This window comes from Fukomys damarensis, unplaced genomic scaffold (assembly GCF_012274545.1).
Source record: "Fukomys damarensis isolate Sample0158 unplaced genomic scaffold, DMR_v1.0_HiC HiC_scaffold_39, whole genome shotgun sequence".
In the NCBI taxonomy this organism is placed as follows: Eukaryota; Metazoa; Chordata; class Mammalia; order Rodentia; family Bathyergidae; genus Fukomys; species Fukomys damarensis.
This window is the reverse complement of record NW_022900951.1, coordinates 66,470,593-66,496,882: the sequence shown is the minus strand read 5'-3', so window position 1 is coordinate 66,496,882 and position 26,290 is coordinate 66,470,593. Positions and strand designations below refer to the sequence as shown.

The 26,290-nt window shown below is 33.4% G+C and overlaps 1 protein-coding gene across 1 annotated transcript in view; it reads left to right on the top strand.

Moving 5' to 3' along the window:
- The window catches only part of Pof1b (POF1B actin binding protein), a 98,202-nt gene that overhangs the window by 37,133 nt on the left and 34,779 nt on the right, over positions 1 to 26,290 (top strand). Inside the window, exons 5-6 of the mRNA XM_010612873.1 lie at positions 1,663 to 1,764; positions 15,763 to 15,945. Of these exons, the coding sequence (XP_010611175.1) occupies positions 1,663 to 1,764; positions 15,763 to 15,945 (285 nt within the window). The remainder of the gene's footprint in view (positions 1 to 1,662; positions 1,765 to 15,762; positions 15,946 to 26,290) is intronic.

Here is a 26,290-nt window from a genome sequence, read left to right as displayed (position 1 = left end):
AATTGTATAATTGATAATGTGAAATAGGAAGAAAAGGAATAACAGTGTAGGAGAAGTATGATGGATAGGGAAAAGGTAATAAGATAAAAGAAAAAATATGGGAAAAGGTGCAATGGAAACAAAGTCTTTGTAAATAGGGGTGGTTGGAGGAGGTGACAGGAGGATAGGGTTATGGTGAAAAAATGAGAAACCAGGTCTGTCCTGTAAAGGTAAAAGATCCCAATGATGAATGTAACTGTACTGTATAACTAAAAAGTACCAATAAACTCAGTGAGAAAATCTACGTACCATTTTTAGTGTGAGGATACTACAAAAGAAAGCTGTCTGCCAAGTCTTAAGAAATCTAATCAATATCAAGTGTTTCTGACAGTCTGATTCATGTTTGTACGCCTCACAGCACTTAACAAACTACACTGTCCTTATAAAGCACTGAATCCTGTGTTACATTACTGCATATAACAACCAAAGAGACTCTTTAAAAAGTAATTAATCAACACAAAATAGACTTTTTAAGAATCCTTCTAAATATAACCTATCTTTAGATATAATAATTCATCAAGAAATAAAATTTGTTACCTTGTACATTTATTCTACCACAAATCCAAGGACTAGCTACTTAAAACACTCTTTATTCAAACTTGGATGTGAGAAGCATGCAACTCTTGGTTTAACAGTATCTCCTTTTAACAGCCAATATTTAATTCCAATCGGTCTAAGAATATTTACAGTAGTATACTTCAAAAGTATTAGTTAATTTTGTTGATTTTAAAATGTTCCTAAACACATGAATTTTTAATGGTCTTGGCTATAACCACTTTATATTATTCTCCCATATTACAAAATAAATGAATACAATTTTTATATTGCAACAAACCAACAAACAAAATAGCCACAGCTCTCACAGCAGAAGGCTCAAATGAAAACCAAAATAAGGGAAAAGATTGTAGTATGTGTCACATTTATTTTTAGATTCCTGGTCAGATTCTTGTTAGTCTGCCTCTGGTTTCAGTCAGGCTTTGGACATGTCACAAGCCTTTATTTAATTGGCTCTCATCTTCTAAGCAACTGAATAATTGTACAGTAATTTAGTTGATTACTGAGAGATATGCTGCCTCTTAAAGCTTCTACTGTTTCATCAATGTTTAAAACATATTGTTCTGAGAGTCTCAGCCTTGATTAGAATCACAAGAATTGTGATTTAAGGACATCCAAACTGAATGCTGAAAAAATCTTTAATATATTTCTACCTACTTATAGCTCAGTAGCTCTGGAATTGTGTTTATTTTGTATTTCTCTAATAATAATTTTGCATAGAAACTTGTCAGTGCACCCACTGTAAATGAGGTTGACCTCAGATTTGTCTACCTTAGAGTAAAAATTATATCTTGCTTTAGGAATAGAGAAAAAAACTTTTCTATCCTCTTCCAATCTCCCCAAAAGACCTAGTAAAAGGGAGAAGGAGAAACTCAGCACCCTCTGATAAAATGTATTGTAATTATTACTACTTCCTTATATTTATCTGAACATTATGCAGATGTCATTCCAGTCTCCTCCTGAAATCTGGTATTACCTCAAAGGCTATTAGTGCTTGGATATTTCCTTAATTTAAGGTTCATTTGGAAGTGTAATGTTTTTAAAACATGGTCTTTACTGTCTTTATAGGAACCATTGTCTCCATTCATGAGAGGAAACCATTTCTTCCCAGGAAACAATGTTATTTATGAAAAAACAATAAGAAAAGTGGAAAAGCTAAACACAGATCAAGTAAGTGGCAAGTTTTTAAAATTTATACATGTATAATTTTGAATTCTGATTATTTTATCATAGTTATGAAAAAATTAGAAAAGTGGAAAAGCCAAAGATAAATCAGATAAAAACTTTATTTTATAAGTAGAAAATTTTGAATTGTGGTCAGTTTAGTAGAGTTGTAATTCTATTCAATTTTCAAGTATCAGGCAAGACCATGAGTTTTAATACATCATTATGGCTACAGCTCTTTATGCTGTCTTTAATACTTTCATATTCATTTTGTGATATAAAATATTATTGTCCATATTTTACTGAAAGGGCAACTGATTTAAGACATGTGAAATTAGCTAGGCATGGTGGCACATGCCTGTAATGCCAGCACTCAAGAGGCTGAGGCAATAGGATCACTGTGAGTTTGAGGCCATCCTGGACTACTACATACTGAGTTCAATCCCAACCTAAACTACACAGCAAGACCCTGCCCCCCCAAAAAAGATATGGGAATTCATATAGAAAATTAATGGTAGAATCTGTACTTTGTGCACATATCTCAACATATTGTATGTTTTATTTTAAACTGATCTCACAGAAATAATTTAAAACACGATTTTGTCCCCATTCTTTTAGTATTAAATGAATTTTAAATGAACAATAAATATGAAAAGATATGTAAAACTATGCGTATTCTGGAGATCTAGAAAACCAAAACTTCATGTCACATTCCAAGAATTCTATTAAGCTTAAAGGAAAAAGCAAGTAGAGTACAAAACGGCTGCAAGGCAATAATAATTGCATAACATTTAGAGCCCAAAGTCATTTATGCAATCATTTCTGTAACCAACAAAGGGTTTACATTGTTCTGATTGATTCACACATGCATTCCCAGCCCAGTTAAATTATGGACTTGTTACTTAGACATTTTTGAATTAGGATAATGTATCAGTTTCACAGGCTTTTTACCACAATGTATCACAAAAATTTACTATCTCATAATTCTGGTAGCCATAAATATGAAATCACTATGTGGACAGGGCCATGATCTCTCTGAAGTACATATGGACTTCCTTCTATGCCTGGCTCCTAGGTTCTGATAGCAGACATTCCTGGTTTTGTAGATTAATTATTCCATTTTTTTGTCTTCACATGGAAACCTTCATAAGCACCTCCACATTGACCTCTCTCTGCATTTGCCTACCTATGTCCAAATTTTCCATTTTTATAAAGACTTCAGTCATCTTGATGAGGGCCTATCCTAAAAACCTCACTTTAACTTAACTATATCTGTAGAGACTTTATTTCCAAATAAGCACATATTCTAAATTACTTGGAACTGGAATATCAGCATATCTTGAAGGTAAGCAACAATTCAAGCCATAGAGATAAATAACATCAAATCAATTTGAATAACAAAATTATTTTCTCCTATATACAAATGAAACTGAATGAAATGTACTGTAGTTTCATTTTTTAAACTACTTGGCATGAGAACATATGTTATTTTTATAAGCACTTATGGGCAGTCAATAACAGATTTGTAGGAATTAACACATTATTACTTACTTGATCACAGTAAAAAAGAAAGGAAGTAAAGTTTTCAAAATTTAAATATCCAAATACCAAAGATTCTGATTTTTCTGGAAAGCCAAATATAGTCTGAAGGAGTTGATGTAGTGTATATTGAGTATATATCTTGCAGAGCTGAGAAGCAGCAAAATATTGCTTGGCATTATGGTACAAAGTAGAAAATTTTTCCTCAAGCTACTCAATTATAAGATTTTATGTTTATCCAACTGAGTTGTCAAAATAAGTTTCTCATAGTAAGATATGTTTGAAGTCATATACCATTTCATAATGCATTCAGTTTCTTGTTTGAGAATGAATAAAGAGCTTCACTTTTTTCTTTTAAAAATTTTTATTAGTACATGTTAGTGATGTACAGCAATTATACTCGCCATGGTGATTTGTTATATATAAATAGCTCATTATGATCATTTTTACTTTCTGTGCCTTCCAGCTTTCCTTTCTCTTTCTTTCACCTGGTTCACTTCCCATCTCCAAAGTGTCTACCTCCTTCTTTCTTAACAAGTCTTTTTTATTTTCTTCTTTATTTATGCATAAAAACATGTAATATTTAATTTTTAGTGTCTGAAATACTTCACTTAGCATTATGGTCTCAAGATCTATCTATTTTCCTCTAAATGATTCAAATTTGTCCCTTTTTATGGGTAGTTCTCCACTGGGTTTATATACCACCTTTTCTTTATCCATTCATCTGTTGGTGGACAGATAGGCTGCTTTTATCATTTAGCGATTGTGAATTGTGCTTCTATGAACAGGTATACATGTATCACGATCATATGATGACTTTAGATCATTGGAAAAGATATCCAGAAGAGGTATAGCTAAATCAAATTGAATTTCTATTTTTTTAATTTTATTGGAATCTTTGTATTGATTTCCATGCTGGTCACGCTAGTTTGCATTTCTCCACAATAATGAAGAAAAATGTTCCTTTATCCCCCAAACCTCACTAGCACTTGTCTTTTGAATCCTTAATAATAGCCATTCTTACTAGAGTTAGGTGAAATCTCAGTGTTACTTTCATTTGCATTTCTGTATTGGACAAATATACTGAAAAAATCTTTCTTGTACTCAATGGCCATTTGGACTAGTTCTCTTGTGATATGGCTATTAATTTCAGTTGCCTATTTTTATTGGGTTTTTAATTTTGAAGGATCTAAAAATTTTAATATATTCTACATATTAGTTTTCTGTCAGAGGAGTAGCTATCAAAATTTCTTTTCTCCTATTCTGTAGGTTATATTTTTAATTTGTTGTTTATTTGCTGCACAGAAAGTTTTTAATTTGGTACAATCCCATTTCTTACTTCTTGGTATTATGTCTAGTGCAATTGGAGTTCTGTTTAAGAAGTCCCCAGTACAAGGTTATCAGAGGAATTCTTGGAGCAAGATGCAGGAAGGCATGTGCTTGAGGTTGGGTCTTGCCTTCAAGAGCAGGTTGAGTCTAAGTTTGCAAGGAACTGTACGACTGAACTCAGAGGCAGGCAGAGGAGGTATGATGCAAGTATCAAAGGCAACTTCCTTAAAGGTTCAGCCAAGGGCTCCTCCCAAACTTCACTGATGGTTTCTTTTTGAAAGAGTGGTCTGTATTCACCATTTGTTTTCAACTCTCCATAATGAAATTTCAAACTCAATGAACCTGAGTTGCTGTTTTGTTATTGTATTGGTGATAGCCAAATCAGATGGTTACTTCTCAGTTCTGTTTGGGAGTTGTTGGTACACATGTGTATTTACATCAAGGGGCTGAATGGAGTAACTGGAGGATGTGGGGAGAGAAGGGAGAGGGGAAGGAGAAGGAGAGGGAAGGAGAGAAAGGGAGAGGGGGAAAGGGAAAATAAGATGAAGAGAGAAAGTCAATGTGAAGGACGTTTTGCTGATTTGATAACTTTTAAGGAACTCATAAAGATGAAAATGTAATAAACAGCATTTTGCTGTTGTTTAGAAAAAGAAATCTTCAGCTATGCCTCTGCCTTCAAGAGTTTTATAAGTCTTTCTTCCAGGAAATTCAGTTTTCCTGTTCTTTAATCTAGGACTTTGAACCATTTTCCTGTGTTTTTAGTACAGGGTGAGACTTATGGATCAGAATTCATTCTTCTGTTCTTGAATACCAATTTTTCCAGCATTTTATATATATTCAGCTTTAATTGAGTTTATTGGTACATTTTAGGGATACAGTACAGTTACATTCATTGTTGGGATCTTGTACCTTTACATGACTGGTCTTGATTTTCATTTTTTCCCCTTGTCCCTGCCCTCCATTCACCCCCTCCTCCGCTCCCCATCTACAAACACTTTATTTCCTTCTTTGCATTATAACACATTTTTTGTTTTCCATTATTACCCTTCCCCTACTCATCCCACCTTCCCTACAGCTTTAGCCCCTTTCTTCTCATTTCACAATGTCAGTAATCTTATTAGGATCTTATGTATTATTGCAGTTTATTCACACCAGAGAAACTATTTGGTATTTACACATGTGTGACTTATTTATTTCACTTAGGAGTATATCTTCAATATGTATCCATTTTCCTATGAATGAATCTATTTTCTCATTCTTTATAGCTGAGTAATATTCCATTTTATAGAAAAACCAAATCTTTATTCAATTTCCAACTGAGAGGCAAATGGGCTGTTTCCAAGTTTTAGCTATTACAAACTGTGCTGCTGTAAACATGGGTGCATATACATTACTGTGATATGATTCTTTTAGTTTTTTGGAAAGATACCCAGCAGAGGGATGGCTGGGTCAAATGGAACCTCCAGTCCAAGCTCTTTGAGGAATCTCCATATTGATTTCCACAGTGATTGCACCAGTCTGCACTATCACCAACAATGGAGAAGGGTTCCTTTGATCCCAAAACCCCGCCAAAATTTGTTGTTGTTTGATTTCTTGATAGCAGCCATTCTTTGTTGGGTGAGGTGGAATCTCAGCATTGTTTTCATCTGCATCTCTCCAATGACCAATGATGTGGAGCATTTTTTCATATATTTACTTGCTGCTTTTACTTCTTTGTCTGAGAAATGTCTGTTCATTTCAGATGCCCATTTTTGAATCGGGTCTTTATATTTTGGAGGGGCTGGTTGTTTTGAGTTCTTTATATATGCTAGATAATAGTCATTTGTCTGAGGAATAGCTGGTATTTTTTTCCCACATTGTAGGTGGTTGTCTGTTAGTTCTGCTGATGGTTTCTTTTGCAGTGCAGAAACTTTTTAATAAGATGAGATCACAGTTGTTGATTCTTCCTGCTCATTCCCGTGCTACTGAGGGTTTGTTCATAAAGTCTTTTCCTATGCCAATGTCTTCCAGAGTTCTGCCTAACTTACCTTCCAGCAAGTTTAGTGTTTCTATTTTAATATTTAGATCTTTAATCCACTTGGATTTTAATTTAGTGCATGGTGAAATATAGGGGTCAAGTTTTAATCTGTGGCAGGTTGAAATCCAGTTTTTCCAGCAACATTTATTAAAGAGGATATCTTTCCTCCAGTGGGGATGGTCAGCTCCTTTGTCAAAGATGAGGTAGCTAAGTATATCTGGAGTTGTTTTTGTATCTTCCAGTCTCTTCCACTGATCCTCAGGCCTGTTTCTTTGCCAATACCATGCTGTTTTTATCACAGTATCTTTGTAGTATAGTTTCAAATTGGGAATTGTTATGCCTGCCGCCATGTGTCTGTTGCCTAGGATGGCTTTTGCTACTCTGGGTCTCTTCTGGTGACAAATGAATTTTTGGATTCTTTTTTCTAGTTCTGTGAAATGTAGTGTTGAAATTTCAATTGGCATTGCATTGAATCTGTATAGCAGTTTTGGTAGTATGACCATTTTCACTGTTGATTCTTCCTACCCAGGAGCAGGGGATATCTTTCCATTTTGTATATACTCTTCAATTTCTTTTTTCAGAGTGCTATAGTTTTCAGTGTAGAGATCTTTAGCTTCTTTTGTTAGGTTGATTCCTAGATACTTCATTTTTTTGGATTGTATTGTGAAGGGAATTGTTTCCCTAATTTCTCTCTCAGTAAATCTGTTATTTGTGTACAAGAAGGCTATTAATTTTTGGGTGTTCACCTTGTATCCAGCTACTCTACTGAATCTGTCAATTAAGTCTAGAAGTCTTTTGGTGGAGTTTTTGGGTCTTCAATGTAGAGTATCATATCAGCAGCAAATAGTGACAGTTGAACTTCTTCCTTTCCTATCTTTATTGCTTTAGTTTCTTTCTCTTGTCTAATTGCTGTGGCTAATAGACTCCTTGGAAAACAAGAGCAAGGAAAACCCAAAACTTGAACAAGAGAGGAAATTATAAAGATTTGAGCAGAAATCAATGCAATGGAAACTAAGAAAATGATACAAAAAATAAATGAAACAAAGAGCTTGTTTTTTGAAAGAATAAATAAAATTGACAAACCCTTAGCTAATCTTATAAAAAAAAGGAAAGAAAAGGCTCAGATCCATGCAATCAGGAATGAGAAAGGTGAAGTCACAACAGATCCAATAGAAATCCAGAGGATCATTAATACCTACTTTGAGAACCTGTACTCCAATAAAATGGAAAACACAGAAGAAATGGACAGATTTTTAGACACTTATGAATTGCCAAAGTTGAACAAAGAAGATAAAAACATTTTAAATACCCCAATTACAGTCAGTGAAATTGAAAGAAATTATAATGTAATTAAAAATTTACCAACAAAGAAAAGCCCAGGCCCTGATGGATTCATAGCTGAATTTTACAAGACATTTAGAGAAGAACTACTGCCATTACTCTTCAAACTTTTCAATGAAATTGAAAGGGAAGCTATACTTCCAAATTCATTCCTGGAAGCAAGTATCACTTTGATTCCCAAACCAGGGAAAGATGCAACTAAAAAAGAGAACTAAAGACCAATCTCATTAATGAATATAGATGCAAAAATCCTTAATAAGATAGTAGCAAACAGAATACAGAGGATTATCAAGAAGATCATACATCCTGACCAAGTTGTATTTATTCCAGGGATGCAAGGGTGTTTCAATATACATGTCAATAAATGTAATACATTATGTTAACAAATTCAAGAACAAAAACCATATGATCTTCTCAATAGATGTAGAAAAAGCATTTGACAAAATTCAACACCCATTCATGATAAAAACCCTGCAAAAAATTGGAATAGAAGATCTATATCTCAACTTAATAAAGGCTATCTATGAAAAATGAACAGCCAACCTCATATTAAATGGCCAAAAACTGAAAACCTTCGCGTTAAAATCAGGAACAAGACAAGGATGCCCACTATTACTACTCCTCTTCAATGTAGTTCTGGAAACTATATATATTTTTAATAGTAGGAAAAATTTATTGGGAGAAAGAAAGCTTCTGCCTAAGAGAGACAGCGGGGGCACCAGAAAGTGTGTCACCACCCACTCCACTTCTCAAAGATATTTCATACAGCAAAGCCATGTGGTGAGGCAGGTACAAAGTGGACAAAACTGTAAGACCCAAGGGAAAATTACAGGGTGGGCATGAGGTGGGGCAAAACTATGACCAGCCAATAAGATTACAAGTACAGTCTCCCAGGTAATATTGCTTAAATGGAAGTCATATGGGGGAGCAAATCATGTATCAAGAGTACAAGGGTTTTCAGTAAGGGTGGGTGTCAGGGATATTTCCTGGATAGGCTCGGTTATGACCTTGGCCCCCCACGCAGGTGACTGAAACATATTTGGAATATCAATCACTGCTACTTATCCCCAGGGGAAATACAATGGTATAGTAGTCTCTCTCCTTTTGCAATTCTGTCCTTCATCAGCACTATATGTTAAAGAGGCTGTCTGTTCTTCAGCATATATTATTGACCCCTTTGTCAAAAATTAGATGGCTAAAAGTAATTTGATTATTTGTGCATCCTCTATTCTATGCTATTGGTCAACAATTCCATTTTTGTGTCAGTACCATGCTATTTTACTACAGTTGCTTTGTAGTATAATTGAAGTTTGGGAGGGTAATGCTTACTGCTAAGTTATTGTTATTCAGATTGCTTTGGCTATTCTGGTTCTCTCTTCCATAAAAATTTTTAAATGTTTTTCCTACTTCAGTTAAAAATACTAATGGAATTTTGAACCTAATTACATTGATATTATATTATCATTGTTGGTAATATGGCCGTTTTGACAATATTTTTCTCCCTATCCAATAATATATGCCTTTCATTTTCTAATGTCCTTTTTAGTTTCTATTTTCAGAGAAATATGGTTTTTATTATAGAGGTATTTTAATTTTTAGGTTAGATCAATTTCTAAATATTTAATTTTTGAAGCTATTATGAATGGGGTTGTTTTCATTTCTTTATCAGTGGGTTCCTTCTTTCTATATTGTAGTACTATTGAATTTTGTTTGTGTATTTGGTGTCCTACCACTGTTCTGCATTCAATTATTAGTCACAAAAGACTCTTATGATAAACTTTTGGATTTCCTATGTAAAGAATTATGTCATATGCATATAATGAGAGTCTGACTTCATCTTTTCCTATTCATGCCCTTTTATTTTCTTTCTCTTGCCTGACAACTTTAGATAAGTTTTTGAGTACTGCATTTAAAAGGAGTGGTGAGAGTGGAACTCTTGCCTTGTCCCTCTTTTTAGAGTGCATATTGTCTGTTTTTTTCCCATTTATTATGAGGTTGGCAGAAGTTTTGTCATAACTGGCTTTTATCAGCTTACAATAAGCCCATCTATACATATTTTCATCAAGGATTTTTATCATGAATGGATGTTTAATTTCATCAAAACTGTTAGCAAAGAAGATATTGAAATGATCATATGGCATTTGTCCTTACTTCTATTTATGTGATGTATTACATTAATTGATTTACATGTGTTGAACCATTCTTACATCCCTGGGATGAAACCAACTTGGTTATGATGTATAATCTTTTTAATGATTTGCTGTACTTCCGTAGTAAATTGCTGAGGATTTTTGCATCTATGTTGATTAAGGGACTTGGCCTGTGTTTGGTCATTGTTGAGTCTTTGTCCAGTTTAGGTATTAGAGTAGCCTTTCAGAAATGAATTTTGTAGTTCACCCTCTCTTTTAATTTCATAGAAGAGTTTAGGAATACTGACATTTGTTCTGCCCTGGAATTTTGGTAAAATTCTATGATGAATCCATCATGTCCTGAGCTTTTCTTAGTTTGTAAGATTTTTATTTTTGACTCAGTTTCATTGCCTATTATTGGCCTGTTCGGTTTTTTTTTTTTAATCCTCTTAGGTCTATACTGGCAATTCACATTGTATAGTAATTTATCTATATTTTCTAGGATCTTCAACTTATTGGAATACAAATTTTTTAATTTAGTTTCTTATAGTCTTCTGGATTTCAGTAATGTCCATTGTGATTTTATATTTCTCATTTTATTTGAATTGATATGGGCTTTTTCTTTCTTTTAGCAAGTTTGCCTAAGGGTTTTTGAATGATTTTATCCCTTTGAAGAGCCAAGTCTTAAGATTATTTGATGCTTTATATTGTTGTTTTTAGTTTCAATTTTATCAATTACTGCTTTGATGTTTATAATTTCTTTTCTGTTGAATTTGGATTGTTCATGTTCTCTGAAGACTCTGAGATGCATCACTAGGTTATTTATTTGGGATTACTGTTTTTTTCTAATGTAGGTCCTCTTAGAAATGCTTTCCATGTTCAGGTTTTGATAGGTTGTGCTGCAGTTGTCATTTGGTTCTAGGAATATTATAATTTCTTATTAATATTTCCTGTACCCCATTGTTTATTCAAGGGTGTATTATTTTCCATGATCTTTCATAGTTTGTGTAGTTTATTTTGTCATCAATTTCTTGTTTTGTTGTACTATGATCAAATATTAAGCATTAAGCAATTTCAATTCATTTGCATTTATTTACACATGCTTTATGGCCTAAGATGTGGTCTGTTTTATAGAAAGCTCCATGTATTTCTGGGAAAAATGTGTATTCTACTGTGGTTAGATGAAATACTCTGTAATTATCTGTTATGTTTTTTCTACAGTATGGTTCAACTCTCATATTCTTTATTGATATTTTACATGGTGACCTTTGTATAAATGTTATATTGAAGTCACCAACTGTGATTGTGTTGATGTTTTTCTGATCTTTTAGGTCAGGTATTGTTTTATAAAATTTGTTTGCCAGCATTTGGTGTTTATATATTTACAATTTTTATCTCTTCCTGTTGAATTGTTCACTTTATCCATATGTAGTGACCTTCTTTTTCTCTGATCAGTTTTGGCTTAAAGTCCACTTTTCTGAAAGCAGGATAGTTACTCCTACTTGCTAGTGTCCTCCTATTGTATGAATTATAATTTTCTATTATTTCGTTTTCAGTCTATGCCTTCCTTATGAATGTTGTGAGTAACATATAGCTGGGATTTGATTTTTTTTTGTACCAGGGTTTGAATTTGGGACCTTGTGCTTGTGAGGCATGCAGCGGAACCACTGAACTAAATCCCTGGCCCTGGGTTTTGATTTTGATCCAATCTGTTAATCTGTGTCTTTTGATTAGATAATGAAGATCACTTACATTTAGAGTTGTTACTGAAAGGTATTATTGAATCATTGCATTGCATTATTTTTCTACTCTCAATACCTTTATTTTTCCCTTTTGCTTAACTACTCACCCTGTTGCATATTTTCTTTCCTTTGGGTTCTTTGGTGCTGTGAGATTCACTGTCCCTGTGTAGGATTCCTTTGAGTATTTTCTGAATGCAAGGTTAGTTATCATGAATTTAAGGTGCTCTTTGTCCTGAAAAGTATTTATTTCTCTGTCGATTTTAAAAGACAGTTTTACATAATATATTAATGTGGATTGAAAGTTGTTTTATTTCAGGCCTTACAAAGCTTTTTTCCAATCTCTTGTGGCCTTTAAGATTTGTGTTTAGAAATTTGCTCTTGGCTTACCATTATAAGTTATTTGATTTCTTTTTCTAACAGCTTTTAGTATGCTTTCTTTGTGCTAGATTTCTGGAATTTTAACTATGATGTGTTGTGGAGATGCTCTTTTCTGTTCATGGGTGCTATATGTCTCATTTACCTGGAAATTTAATTCTTTCTCTAACTTGGAAAATTTTTTGCAGTAATTTGGTAAGTAAATTGTTATACTTTCTATTTCCTCTTCTAAACTTCCCTTGATGCCTTTAATTGTTAGGTTAGGTTTTAAGTAAATTAATAGCTGTTGAAACTAATTTCCAAGGCATCTTGTTGCTTTTAAGGTATCACTGTGTATATAACCTACCACTACATCAATTATTTCTTCTCGCTCTGATATTCCCTCCTCACATTAGTCATGATTTATGTTTTCTTTTCATGATCTCTAATTGTTTAGTAAGATCATCATGTTTATGTTATATTGTCTCATTTAATATCCTCAAAATTTTGTCTATGTCTTCTTAAACTCATGGATCATTTCAATCCATTAACTTCTTTATCTATGTACATCCTTTTCAGCTTGATGAACATCTTATGGATCTGTTTCTTTCTTTCTTCTGTGATATCTTCAAATATTTTAACCATTTGGTTTTTTACTTCCTCCAATTCAGTGTCTAGCAGATAAATTTCTGGGGAGTTAAGAATTTTTGTAGACATGTTGTTGCCTTATTTTCTCATATTTCTTCTGTTTTCATGCAGAAGGTTGAGGATCAGTTATAATAGACAAACTTTGTTGTTAGTGTGGAGCTCTATTTAGTTAGTGTTCATTTTTCTGTGATGTAATGTTGACTTTGATCATGTTTTGGTATTTATACACCTCTTCCACTTAGCCTAATAGAATCAGTTCTAGTCTCTGCATTGAGAGAAGAATACTGCTACCAATTATATTGGCATTTTCAGAACCAATCATATACAAATCATGTAATTTAAAGCTTTTGTAAAAATATTATACTCTTTTTTAATAAATCAGAAAGACTGCTGTCAGAATGTAGAGGATGAGGGAAGGTAAAAGGAAGGAAACAGATCTGAAAAAGAGAAAGGAGATAAAGCAGATAACATCAAAAGAAAGAAAATAGGTAGGACTTCATTGATATTATTTTTATATCTAGAATGGAGGGCTGATGGAAAGGAAGTTTGAGAGACTATTTTTGAGGGTATGAAAAAGAATGAGAGAGCCAAGTATAACTGAAGATTGATGGAAGCTGTGAGAAGGTCAGAACCAGTTAATACATTGATTTTTTTTTTAAAGATAGGAAAAATACTCATACAAAAACACAAAAGTAAAGAGTTTTCTCAGTCTTATAGTATTTCAGTCAGAATTCAGTCGCTGTTCTCTTCTGTTTACTTGTATAAATGGAGAGACTTTGACTGGGGAGGCAGATGTCGAGACTGACCACTGAGCTTGCTTCCTTTTTTCTACAATCAGTGCTTTGCTTGGTTTCAATCTAGTTTCTATGGGCATGGCCAGCCAGATAGATCTTTGTTAATTCATATTCTTTAGAATAAAAACTTAAATATCCTGTGCATTATATTATCACTAAGCATATGGAACAACTAAAAATCTCCTTTAAGAGAGCACTGTTATTGGCTGGGAATGTAGATTTATCTTAGTGGTTCCTCTGCCTGCCTTGCAAGTGCAAGGACCCGAGTTCAATTCCCCATTACCAAGAGAGAGAGAGAGAGAGAGAGAGAGAGAGAGAGAGAGAGAGAGAGAAACTGTTGCTCAATTATACCTGAATTATCAAAACTGAAATATCAGTTGTCTTTTCTTAGTTTCTGCTATATAATTAACAGACAAAATCTATGACATATAACAAGTAGATAGCAAAGATGTAGTTTAAACACAACAAACTCCAGAATAGTCTGAGATCCTGTTAATTCAATCTAATACGCAAAAGGAATTCTAAGATTGAAATTATGGGCCCTATTTACAATTCTGCAATTTATTAGCTGTGATATTATAAATAAATCATTCTTTTTCTGGGCATCTTTTTTGTGTCTTACCTTCAAAATTTCTAAGGTCAATGATAAAAGTTGATGATGATAACAATAATTACATAATAATGGTAGCAATAACAGTCTATTACTAATTTACTTTTCACCACATAATTTTAATTTACACACATTATTGTATTTACTCCTCATAGCAAACCAATAAAACCTATATCTAATTTGACAAATGAGGAAAGTGAGGCTTATAAAGGATTTTAATCACTGTTTTCTCAAGATCATAGAATAAGAGTCAGTGTATAATTAAAGTAGAACATAGAATATATGTTTTCTAGATCTGAAGCACCAATCTTTTTAATTTCATGTTCTGTTTCTTTTTCCTCATTGAGTTTATTGGTACATTTCAGGTATACAGTACAGTTACATTCATTACTGGGATCTTGTACCTTTACATGACAGGTCTTGGTTCTCATTTTTTCCCTTTGTCCCTGCCCTCCCTTCACCCTCTGTCCCCCTCCCCCTTTACAAACATTTCATTTCCATTTCTTCATTTTCTCATGTTTTTCTTTTCCCTTATTAGCTTTCCCCTACCCTTCCCACTTTCCATACACCTTTAGCCCCTTTTCTCCTATTTCACATTGTCCATTTTATCATTAGGATCTTATGTACTATTACAGTTTATTCACACCAGAGAAACTATTCGGTATTTACACCTGTGTGACTTATTTATTTCACTTAGGAGTATATCTTCAATATGTATCCATTTTCCTATGAATGAATCTAATTTCTCATTCTTTATGGCTGAGTAATATTCCATTTTATAGGAAAATCACATATTTATCCAGTTTTCAACTGATGGGCAAATGTGCTGTTTCCAAGTTTTAGCTATTGCAAACTGTGCCGCTATAAACATAGGTGTGCATATATCTCTGAGATATGATTCTTTTAATTCTTTTGGAAAAATACCCAGCAGAGGGATGGCTGGGTCAAATGGAACCTCTAATCCCAGCTCTTTGAGGTATCTCCATATTGATTTCCATAGTGGGTGCACCAGTCTGCACTCTCATGCTCTATTTTTATAAGCCCAATAATTCTGCCCCTCCCCATGTCTCTAATATGCCTCCTGGCACTGAAATTCACTACTTATATTATTTTATAATTTTGTAGCTACACCTTCAGTAGTATAGTATTATTATTTATTTAGATACCAAAATGCTTGTTGAATCATGAAAGATTAATTAACACTCATTGTAGTTATAGTGTCAAAATTAACTGAAATATCTATTTACTTATAACAAGCAACACCCTGGCCTATGTAGGCAAGTATTTGGATGGTCACAGCTGTCTGGTCAAATGAAAATAGAATTCAGAGCAAATTTTGCAAATGAAATAGTATGCAAATTAACACACCACTAATTAAAGCCAGTAGAATTTAAATTATTGTGTGAAAAAACACATGAAATTTTAAATAATGTATTCAGTTGTTTTTCTTTATTAGCATTATTTATTTCCAGTTGTGATTTGTGATATGTGTGTGTTTCAGGAATGCTATCCTCAGGTTCAATGTCATCATCACATTGTCCAACAGCCCCCGATCACCCACTCCCCACACTGTCAACAATTCCATTCTAGCCAACAAATCAAAAGTATTACAGAAAGTGATGCAACTTCTACAAGCCTTGGAAATGAACTTTGCCATGGTGGGTCAAGCCAGATACATGAGCAGGTAAGATCAGCTGATTCCTTGTCAAAGTAAAATAACATTCTTAAACCCTTCTCACACCACTATGCAAGTACTTATATTTTTTACTCTTTTATTTATCTCTCTTCCACAGTGATACTACACAATATATATTCCTTTCTGGTATTGGTGGCCTTTTAATTTTTTTTTATTTTAATGTTTATTAGTACATTACATTTGCATCAAAATAATGAGGAGTTATATCACTGGTATTTGCATTATAGCATTTTTAAAATAAATACTTTCATCTCCTCTCAAAAGGCAAAACAATTCATATTCAATAATACATTAAATCTGTGTGGGAAAGTATGATTTCTTCAAAATTTACCTAATTTTAAGCTTATCCTCAGTTCCAAACTGAGCCCTAAAATAGTACAACATAAAATATTTTCATAAATTATGGTACTTAAATGAATAATGAATTAGAAATGGTAGTACCTAAGATTATTGTAATGGTAACTTTCACAGGCCAGTAATTATTTCCTGTATATTTTCTTTGAGAATATGTTATACTAATTCAGGCAAAAATATGCTTATGTATTTTTGCATATTCAATAAAATAGAAACTAACATTTAGTTGCTAAGGTGAAATCTCCTGGGATTAAAAAATATCCTCCGTGAATAATTTATGTTATGAAGGCTTTGGAATCATGTAAACTGCTATACAAGTGTTAAAGAGAAATGTTTTCTTTTATGTGATAAATCTAGCATTAGTAATTGAAACAGTTGAGCATAAGACATCATCTGTGTTTATTCATACCTCAGATTGATCTCTTTTATAGGCAATTTTTACTAGGGAAAAATTAGAAAAAAAATAAAGATGCAACCTTCCAATATAAGAACTTAACTTGTTTAATACGAAATATAATGTGATTATTTCTAAAGACTGAGACTTTGAAATGTGTATTTTGGCCACATTGATCAAAAGAACTATAAATGATTTTTAAAATCCATGTCTTTCAAATCTAAAAGTAAACCCTAATTGTCATTCTTCTGAGTGTTGTTGTGGGAATATTAGCCTCTAGAATAATTCTAAAACATAATCCAGAGTTTGTGTAATTTCTTACATTAAATGGATTAGTGATTACTATAAAAGAACCATTTCATTAGATTAAGTTATATGAAATTGTCACTTTCATAGGTCAACACTGATCAGGTATCAACAATTTCAGAGTTGAATCCTTAATTTCACCTTAGTTTCCTCTAGTAGGGGAAAATAGCAAGCGCATAAAGTATAATTCAAATAAAACTGTTGTCTGCCACAAAAAAGGAAATAACATACTTTGGAAACAGAGAGAGAAGAATATAATTTCATCTGGGAGACCAAAGAAGGGTTTTTTGATGTTACAATTTAAATCTAAAATGTTCCCCATAAATGTTATGTATTCAGAAGTTGGGCTTTTGGAAGGACATTTGATTGTGCAGTGGAAGAATCCATTGATAAGTTCATAGCTCAATGTGCTGTTGGGATTGGTTGAAAGAGTTAGGTCACTGGGAGCATAATATCGAAGGGTATATTCTTGTCCCTGATCTTTCCACTGTCTTTAACTCCTGGCTTCCAAGGGTTGAGCCACTTTTCTCCACTAGGCCTTTCCACCATGCCATTTCAGCTTTGGAACTCCTGGGAATTTACTGAACCCTCTGAAATTCTGAGCCAAATATACCTCTCCTTTTTTTTTTCATTGAGTTTATTGGTACATTTTAGTTATACAGAAGTTATATTCATCATTGGGATCTTGTACCTTTACATGACAGGTCTTGGTTCTCATTTTTTTCCCATAACCTCTCCTTTTTAAATTGCAAGTGTCAGGCATTTTGTCCTAGTGATAGGAAAGCCATGACAGTTGAGAAGGTGGGCATTGAAATATGGGCATTATTTCCCCATTTGATATTGTGGCATTGCTTCGGGATAATATCCAGGTAAGAGGAAATCACAGGAACAAAACTATAGATTTGGGTTTCAGAAATAGTAGTTGGAGTTTTATAATATGGAAGACATATGATAAGCAGATGCTGTGATAGGATGTAGCATTAACATGATACATTAAGGACAGATCATGAAAACCTTAAGTGTTTTACCATAGATAAGGTAAAAACTTTGAGCTTTTTAAAGTAAGCAAGTGGAGAGTTGGTGAAGGTTATTGAGTAAAACAATACTGAGAGGTGTGCTTTATAAGATTAATATTAGTAGCTTTGTGCAAGATAATCTAGCATATTCATTTTTTCTAAAAAATAAAATTAATAGGTTGCTATTTCTGTTTATTGTTCAGGAAAGTAAATTGAGGTTTTTAGTGGTTAGGTTATTGCAAAGGCAGAAACAGTTACCTTGTGATAGAGGCAGAACTATAGAGCCCATTGATAATTCCTCCTTGAATCTGAGTTAGTTATGGGGAGAGTTCTTGATCAGCAATATAAACATTACTGGATCAAGAGTAAGAAGAGTCTGACAATGGGAGTTATTCATTATATAATAGAAAGCGGACTAGTTTCAATATAAGAAAATCTGGATTACAGTCCTAGGTATGTTCCCATTGAGCTATCTGACTTTAATAATACTAAGCCGTTCTGCCACATCCTCATTCATAACATTTAGGCAGAGGGGCAGAGGGTGTAGCTCAGTGGTGCCATGCCTGACTGGCAAGTGCAAGGTCTTGAGTTTGATCCCCAGTAGTGAAAAAAAGTTTTTAAAAAATCGGAGTAGTAATGTTTATTTCACAGGGTAAAGACTAAATGAAATTTGCGCTGAAATATTTTTCATGCAACTACAAAGTCCACAACATCAAAATATTGTCATGGGGAAAAATTTGTGAAGAGAATAAAATTTAAACAAGAACAGTAATAGTGGGAGTGGGTGAGGGACAGCTATCAGAAATAGGAATATCACAACATTAATAATTTTTCCTAGTGGCAACAGTAATGCTATGATATTTCAATGATTTAATAAATCTAATAATGCCTGAGTAGAAAACATTATCACCTACTTAGAAAATGAGTGGAGTTGGGTAACTAATCTGTAACTTTCTTTCTTTTTTTTTAATTTGAGTTTATTGGTACATTTTAGGTATACAGTACAGTTACATTCATTATTGGGATCTTGCACCATTACATGACAACTAATCTGTAACTTTCTATTTTACTACCCTTTATGCATTTTGAGATTCCTATGTACCTTTGTTAAAGACTGAAAGCCTTGTTAAGATACAATTTTCTGCCTTTTCAGTATTTTATCATAAATTAGAGGTATACAGAGCCACCCACAGGCAAAGAAGGACAGGGAGAAAGTTCTTTAACCTGTAATTCTTAGTGTTTACATGTCCACTGTAGTTGTGACGTGTGGGTGGAAGAAACTGTTAAAGGGGTAATAGAGCAGATGTTAAACAAATGTCGGCAGCTTTTTAAACTTTATACTTCACGTTGTAATTTGGAGGTAACATGGGAATGCAGAAAGGACAAAAGCTTTCAATCAGTTATTTGAGTTTATAAATCATGATTCTGCTGGGCTACAAGATCTGAAGCAATAAACTGGATTAACTTCAATTTATTATTTTATAATAGGGAAAGAATTGAACTTAGGTACATAATATATCATACAAGAAAATGATTAAATGAGACAAAGTATCTAAACTACCTAAATGCCAAGCATATACAGGATGTGCAAACAAATGTATGGTTCTTGACCTTTCTCCTTCAATGTGAAACCCCATTTATTTCAAAGTATCAATATAGGAAATTGATTCCACTGTAATACTATATATTTGTGTTATTAGAGACCCAATCCAGGGCCTTTTCTATGGTAAACGTGTGCTGTATCACTAGTCTATGTGCTCAGTTCCTGTGACATTACTTTTGTATAAAACAAAATTGGATTTATAATGCTTTCCCCAAAGCAAAAGGCATCATTTTTTAAAATCTGACATCCAGCCTTCAGAATATTTTTATATAACTAATGTATTATGTTTTCCATGGTCAACCCTAGCAGTATCACTTTTTGGTTTTTTTTTTTGTTTTGTTTTGTTTTGTTTTGGTTTTGGTTTTTTGAGACAGGGTGTCACTGTGTAGTTGAGACTGACCTGGAACTATGTAGCCCAGGCTGGTCTTGAACTCACAGTGATTCTCCTGCCTCAGCCTCCTGAGTGCTGGGATTACAGGTGTGTGCCACCACGCCCGGCTCACTTTGGTTTTAATCAAAATATCTCCAGTCATATATCATTTCCTAGGGAAATTACAAATACAGTGATGTGCTCATTTTCCTGCCCTAGTAATGAGTGGATAATTTCACACATGCTAGTGACAGGGAAAAGCTCAGCTGAATTTATTTTACATGTTGTCATACAGGTGATGCTTCTATGAAAGAATCAAATAAATGTTTATATTGTGTGTGTAGTTCTCTTCCACTAGGATTGAGGACTCTGGACTTTTTGGAGTTATTGAAAGTTGTGAAAGGAATGTTCATGCTCACTTCAAAAATAGTACTTTTGCCAGTGGAATACTACTCTAAGTTGGGATGTAATATCTTTCCTCCATCAATTAAACATTCAATTTTATCAGTATCAATATAGCACAGCTCTTAGCATCAGATGCTATTCCAGGCAGATCCAGAGGAAGTTTATTAAAATTTTTATTTTACATATGTCATAGTAATGGTAGAATTTGGTGGCTGGTTACTTCAATAAACTAAGCACTCTCACAAACATGTGACTCAAATCTTTATATTCACTGTCTTCAGGATTCCTATCATTGAACTTATTCCTATTGTTTCTTTTGTGTAGTCTTCTATCCCTCCTATCCTTTTCAAAAATGTAATTCATGGGCCAAGGATTTGGCTCAGTAATGCCATGCCTGCCTTACAAGTGCAAGGTCCTGAGTTCGATCTCCAGTATCAAAAAAAAATTTCTTTAAATTCATATCTGTGTGGGGCCTATGATTTCCCAATACCACTTTGTGTGTCTCCTGCAACCTCATGGAATGTTGCCTTTTTAAACTTTTGTTTAGTGGCAAATTTGCCTTTGTTTTAAAAATTACTTACTTGCTCTTTTTAATTGTACATCAAAGTAATACCTGTGCATGGCTTAAAATGGTAAATAGTACTCAACAGCATATAAATAGCAATTACCAGTCCCAATCTTCTTTACCAACCAAACCTAGTCCCCAGAGGCATCCAATTTCTACTCTTAGCTTTGCCTTCTGGCATTTATTTCCATATAGCTGAATAAGGTGTACACATGTATGCTTCTATTTCTTGATTTATCAATGTTCTATATTGTCTGTTGATATTTCTGGTACATAAAGTTTTAGTTTTATTATTCCTGCAACTATCTGCTTTCTTTCCTTCCACTATCTGAATATAGTTCAATCTCCTTATTTCTTTTCACTAAATCAATATTCAGTGCTCAATTTGTGTATTATTTTGCTTTTTCAATTTTTTCTTGCTAGCGTTCAGTTTCCCAATTTTTATTTGATTATCTGTGTATATATCACTAATTATTTTCATAATACTTTTTTATTTTTTCATTGAGTTTCTCAATACAATTTTACACAAATGTGTTGTTTGTTGATCAACAATCTCTCATTAATCTTCCACTCCCCTTACAACTTTGCAATCCATATACACCATCCTTATTTATTCAAATTACCATTATATACTAATCACCTGATCACTCTCCCCAGCCTTTAACAGTTTCATCATATTGACAACGTGAAATAGGAAGAAAAGGGCTAAAGGTGTAGGGGAAGTGGGAAGGGTAGGGGAAACGAAATAAGGGAAAGAAAAAAATATGAGAAAATGAAAAACTGGAAATAAAGTTTTTGTAAATAGTGAAGGGAGGAGGGGATGAAGGGAGGGCACGGACAAGGGGAAAAAATGAGAACCAAGACCTGTCATGTAAAGGTACAAGATCCCAATGATGAATGTAACTGTACTGTGTACCAAAAAAGTAGCAATAAACGGAATGAGAGAGAGAGAGAGAGAGAGAGAGAGAAAAGTTTCATCAAGCAACTTACCACCATCTTTCAATTTCCAGCCGAGCCCTGGAATCAACTGAGACCTTTACCATCCACACCAGTGATCTTTCACACAATCTTGATTCATGGTTTTCATTCCCCTTATTTATTTCATTTCTACATCTTCAGTCCACGTACACCTTCGGCACTCCTTGAACTTGTGTCATCACTTGAAACTGATTAGTAACCTGGCATTCTGAATATTTTTTTCTCTTATGATCTCTTACTTTATCTCCTACTCTCTCTTCTCACTAAACCCTTATGCTTATGAAGCTGTCCAGCCTTCATTTGTAAGTCATGATGTTCTCCACTGTCGATCAATTCCAATAATGCTTTTGCTATAAGCCCACTGGGTGAATTTACTAGTTTTTCTGTTTCTAGATTTTGACTTGTTTGTGTGATACAGTTTCCAACCTAAGCCAATTTAGTCTAGCCCAGATTATTTCTGTCTTGTTAAATCTTAATTAATTATAATTGACTTGTTACCATGTCTTCAATACCCTAACTTTCTCTTTCTCAACCTGCTCATGCTCCAATCCTCATTGCTGCTTTTTCTCTTGGCAGATGCCTTGCCTTCTACCTAAAATAGGCAGGTGATCTCAAACTCTGGTATGTACCAGATTCAGTCAGAGGGATGTTTAAGTAGATTTCTGAGGACTCAAAATTTGTGTATACAAGTTCCCTACTTATCTCCACTACAATTTAAACTCACTGTGTGAACTCATTCAGTGTCCCACATAACAGAAAAATTTCTCTCTATCTTCAGAAAACTTACTACTTACCTTGCAAGGATAGGCTGTTAAAAGAGATGTCCCTAATATATCCTTTGATTTAAAGGATAAATTACTGAAAAACAGCATTATTACTATTTTATGTTTATAAAGTATTTATTCAACAAGTGTTTACTTAAAAGTTATTTATTCAGGTACTGTGCTAGCTAATGGAATTTTAAAAAAGACAGAAGACAGAAGAATCTCTACTCTCAGTCAGCAGAGTCATTCAGAAAACTTAACAATTTTCTTCTACTTCTATCATTATTCTAATAGGAAATTATCCATATGCCTTAAATTAAATAAAATCATTATTTTCATAATGGTTCAACAATTTAGAAAGCACTTTACCCCCATTCCATTTTATTTGATATCTCTAGTACTTTTATAAACTAAGTACTAAATAGGGTCTTGGCTTAACTATATTTATTCCCACTAAATATCTGGCTTACATATAAGTGTTTCACCTATTTGCTTAGCAGATTATGCAGTTCTTAAAATGCCATGTTATATAAAAGTAGTAGTCTAAAACTCTAAAAATCATAAACATATTAAGTAACTTGGTGTGCTGGGCTACAATGTAACAAATTAGTAACTTGTTGCATGATAGTGAAAAATCTCATTATTAATGAAACCTTAAAACAACAAGATTACGCCTATATAGTATAGGTCAGCAAAGCTCATAAGGATACGGTGACATTTGTAGATAAATCAGGCTACCATTTTGATTAATTTTGCTTCGATTTGGGATATATAATAGCTGTTGGGCTGATTAAAACTACAGTTAATTCAGTGGGCATTAATGCCTGAGAAAATTAAGCACCTTTTAGGTACAACATAATTTGGCTATGAAAGCTAAGGGGGAAAAAGTCTCTTATTGTGTACCAAAACTAGTAAACAGTTCTAGTAAACATATAATAATTTCAGGTTCTGAAAATCATTAGTGCTATTGTAACCTCAATAGACATTTTATTAAAGAAATTATATACATTACCTGGCACATATTAGATTTTTAATAAATACTGTGAATTTACTGTACAATAAATATACTTCTAAAATGAAGATTTCTTAACTCAGGTGGTTTTGTACTTGAAATAAAGATGTAACATAATTTTATACTTGAATATATTTATCTAATATTTTAATGTAGAAAAATAGAATTTGAAGCCACACTTGCTTAAAGACTATCAGGCGAGAAAATATAGATAACTCAGCTGAAATCAGCAACAGTTTTTTATTTGCCATCTGCAGTAGCTCTATGATTACTACCACTGAGCTTTTAAAAATATAACTAGTCAAAAATATCACTTTTGAATATGAAAGTTTATATAATATATAGACAAACAAGAAAACTTTTACCTACTCTTCTCAGAATCTTATGGACAATCCACAAATATGTTTCATATCCATGTTGAAATTAGGACATTGAAATAGGAAGAAAAGGGCTAAAGGTGTAGGGGAAGTGGGAAGGGTAGGGGAAAGGAAACAAGGGAAAAGAAAAAAATATGAGAAAATGAAAAAATGGAAATAAAGTTTTTGTAAATAGGGAAGGGAGGAGGGGGTGAATGGAGGGCAGGGGTAAGGGGAAAAATGAGAACCAAGACCTGTCATGTAAAGGTACAAGATCCCAATGATGAATGTAACTGTACTGTATACCTAAAAAGCACCAATAAACTCAATGAGGAAAAAAAAAAGAAAATAGGACAAGAACTTCCAAGGTAGTAGTGAGGTGAGGTCCATAGTTTGCCTTTAAAAAGTATTCATTTTTCAAAGATTTTCTTTAAAATTACTATTAATTTGCCTGTGGCTGCACACTTTAACACTGTTCTTTGCCTTGAATTTGTTAGAACAATGTTTATCAAGGACTTCTTACCTGAAATCAGAAGCAAGGAGTTGCACAGCTTGATCATTATTATAACCAAGCAGTGATTTGATTAAAGGTACTTAATTGATGCGTGCCCAAGAATATTTAATAATTTTTCTAATTTTTAAAATAAATTCCAAATTTTGCTTAGCTGGGAAGTACTCTTCAGCAATCTGTATTCCCTCCCTGTTTATATGTGAACAGCTAAAGTTATCTGAGTTTGACATTTGAAATGGCACCCTTTCATTGGGTAGATGAGTAAATATGTAGTATATGTATATATCAAGTATCTTATCAAATCAGCATTGTCACAGACAGAAAGCCTCTATCACTATAATTCTTCTGGCTCATGGCAGAAGAATATTTCTTAAGCAAATCTCATATATTGGATTTCTCAAGACAAGAACATGGCTTTACACCAACTCTAAAAGGTATGAGAAAATACAACCAAATACAATCTAACAAAATTAAGAAGCTCTGAGGAGATGATTTAGCAATGGAAAATATTGCTAACTGGAATATCCCAGTTTGTGATTAGAAAATTTCATGTTTTTTTGCCTGGGGATTTAGCTCGGTGGTTCTTCCACCTGCTTCATGAGTGTAAGGTCCTGAGTTCGATCCCCAGTACCGCCCCCAAGAAGAAAATTTCATGTTTTTTGAATATTAATCCCATCACAGTCAACAGGTAAGAATCTGACCTCTCAGTCTTCATGCCTCCAAACATTTGAACTCAAGTAGGTTTTGTTTTTTACTGAGTTTTACTCAACTGTTATTATAAACTGTAGACTGAAAAATAAGCTAAGAAGGAATATACCCACATAAGGGTGAATTTTTGCTTCTGCTTTTATAACTTTACATTCATCAAAAGAAACCCACTCTTCAATTTTGATCTACTTAACTCTCTATATAAGTAAAATATATTATCTGAATTTTAGACCTATTTTGAATACTTCTACACTGAGAAAGCAATAGTCTTATCCCAGCTAAGAAGATAACAGAGTGTAGTAACAATATACTAAATATGAGGCAATGTTGACTCATTTTTTGTTTACGTGAAGTGCATAGCACTGCCTGCCAGCACATGGTACATAGTAAATAAACATTAGTTATTACATTTTCTCAGAATTAAATCATTTTCCTTTAAAAGCTTTTATCACCTCTTTTCTAGCTCTCACCACATACAAAATATTGAACTCAATCATTCTATGTCCCAGCCTCTGTGATTCTTTGAGTGCACTAAATTCACCACACAGAAATCATGAGTAAAATTTCATTAATGGCACAACTATTCATGTGGGCAAAGAATTAGGTACCTAAAAGGTCTACCAATGTGCAGCAAAATGACAGGAGACTATTTGTGCAAAAAAATAAATATTTCCAGATGTGGTGATACACGTTTGTGTTCCTAGCACTCTGGAAGGCTATGGAAAGAGCCTTGCAAGTTTGAGACTAGCCTCGGCAACTTAGATCCTATCTAAACATAAAACAAATACAAATAAACTGGGGATGTAGCTCAGTGCAAAGGCCCTGGGTTTAATCCTTAATGCCTTGCCAAAATGTAAATATTTTAAGACAATCCACAGCTATAAAATTATCCTGTTAAATAAATTAAACTGGGAGGGAAAGCAGCATGATTTTCACCATATTACAAGAGGATTATAATTAGCTAACAGAAAAAATTATGTGAAATGCTACA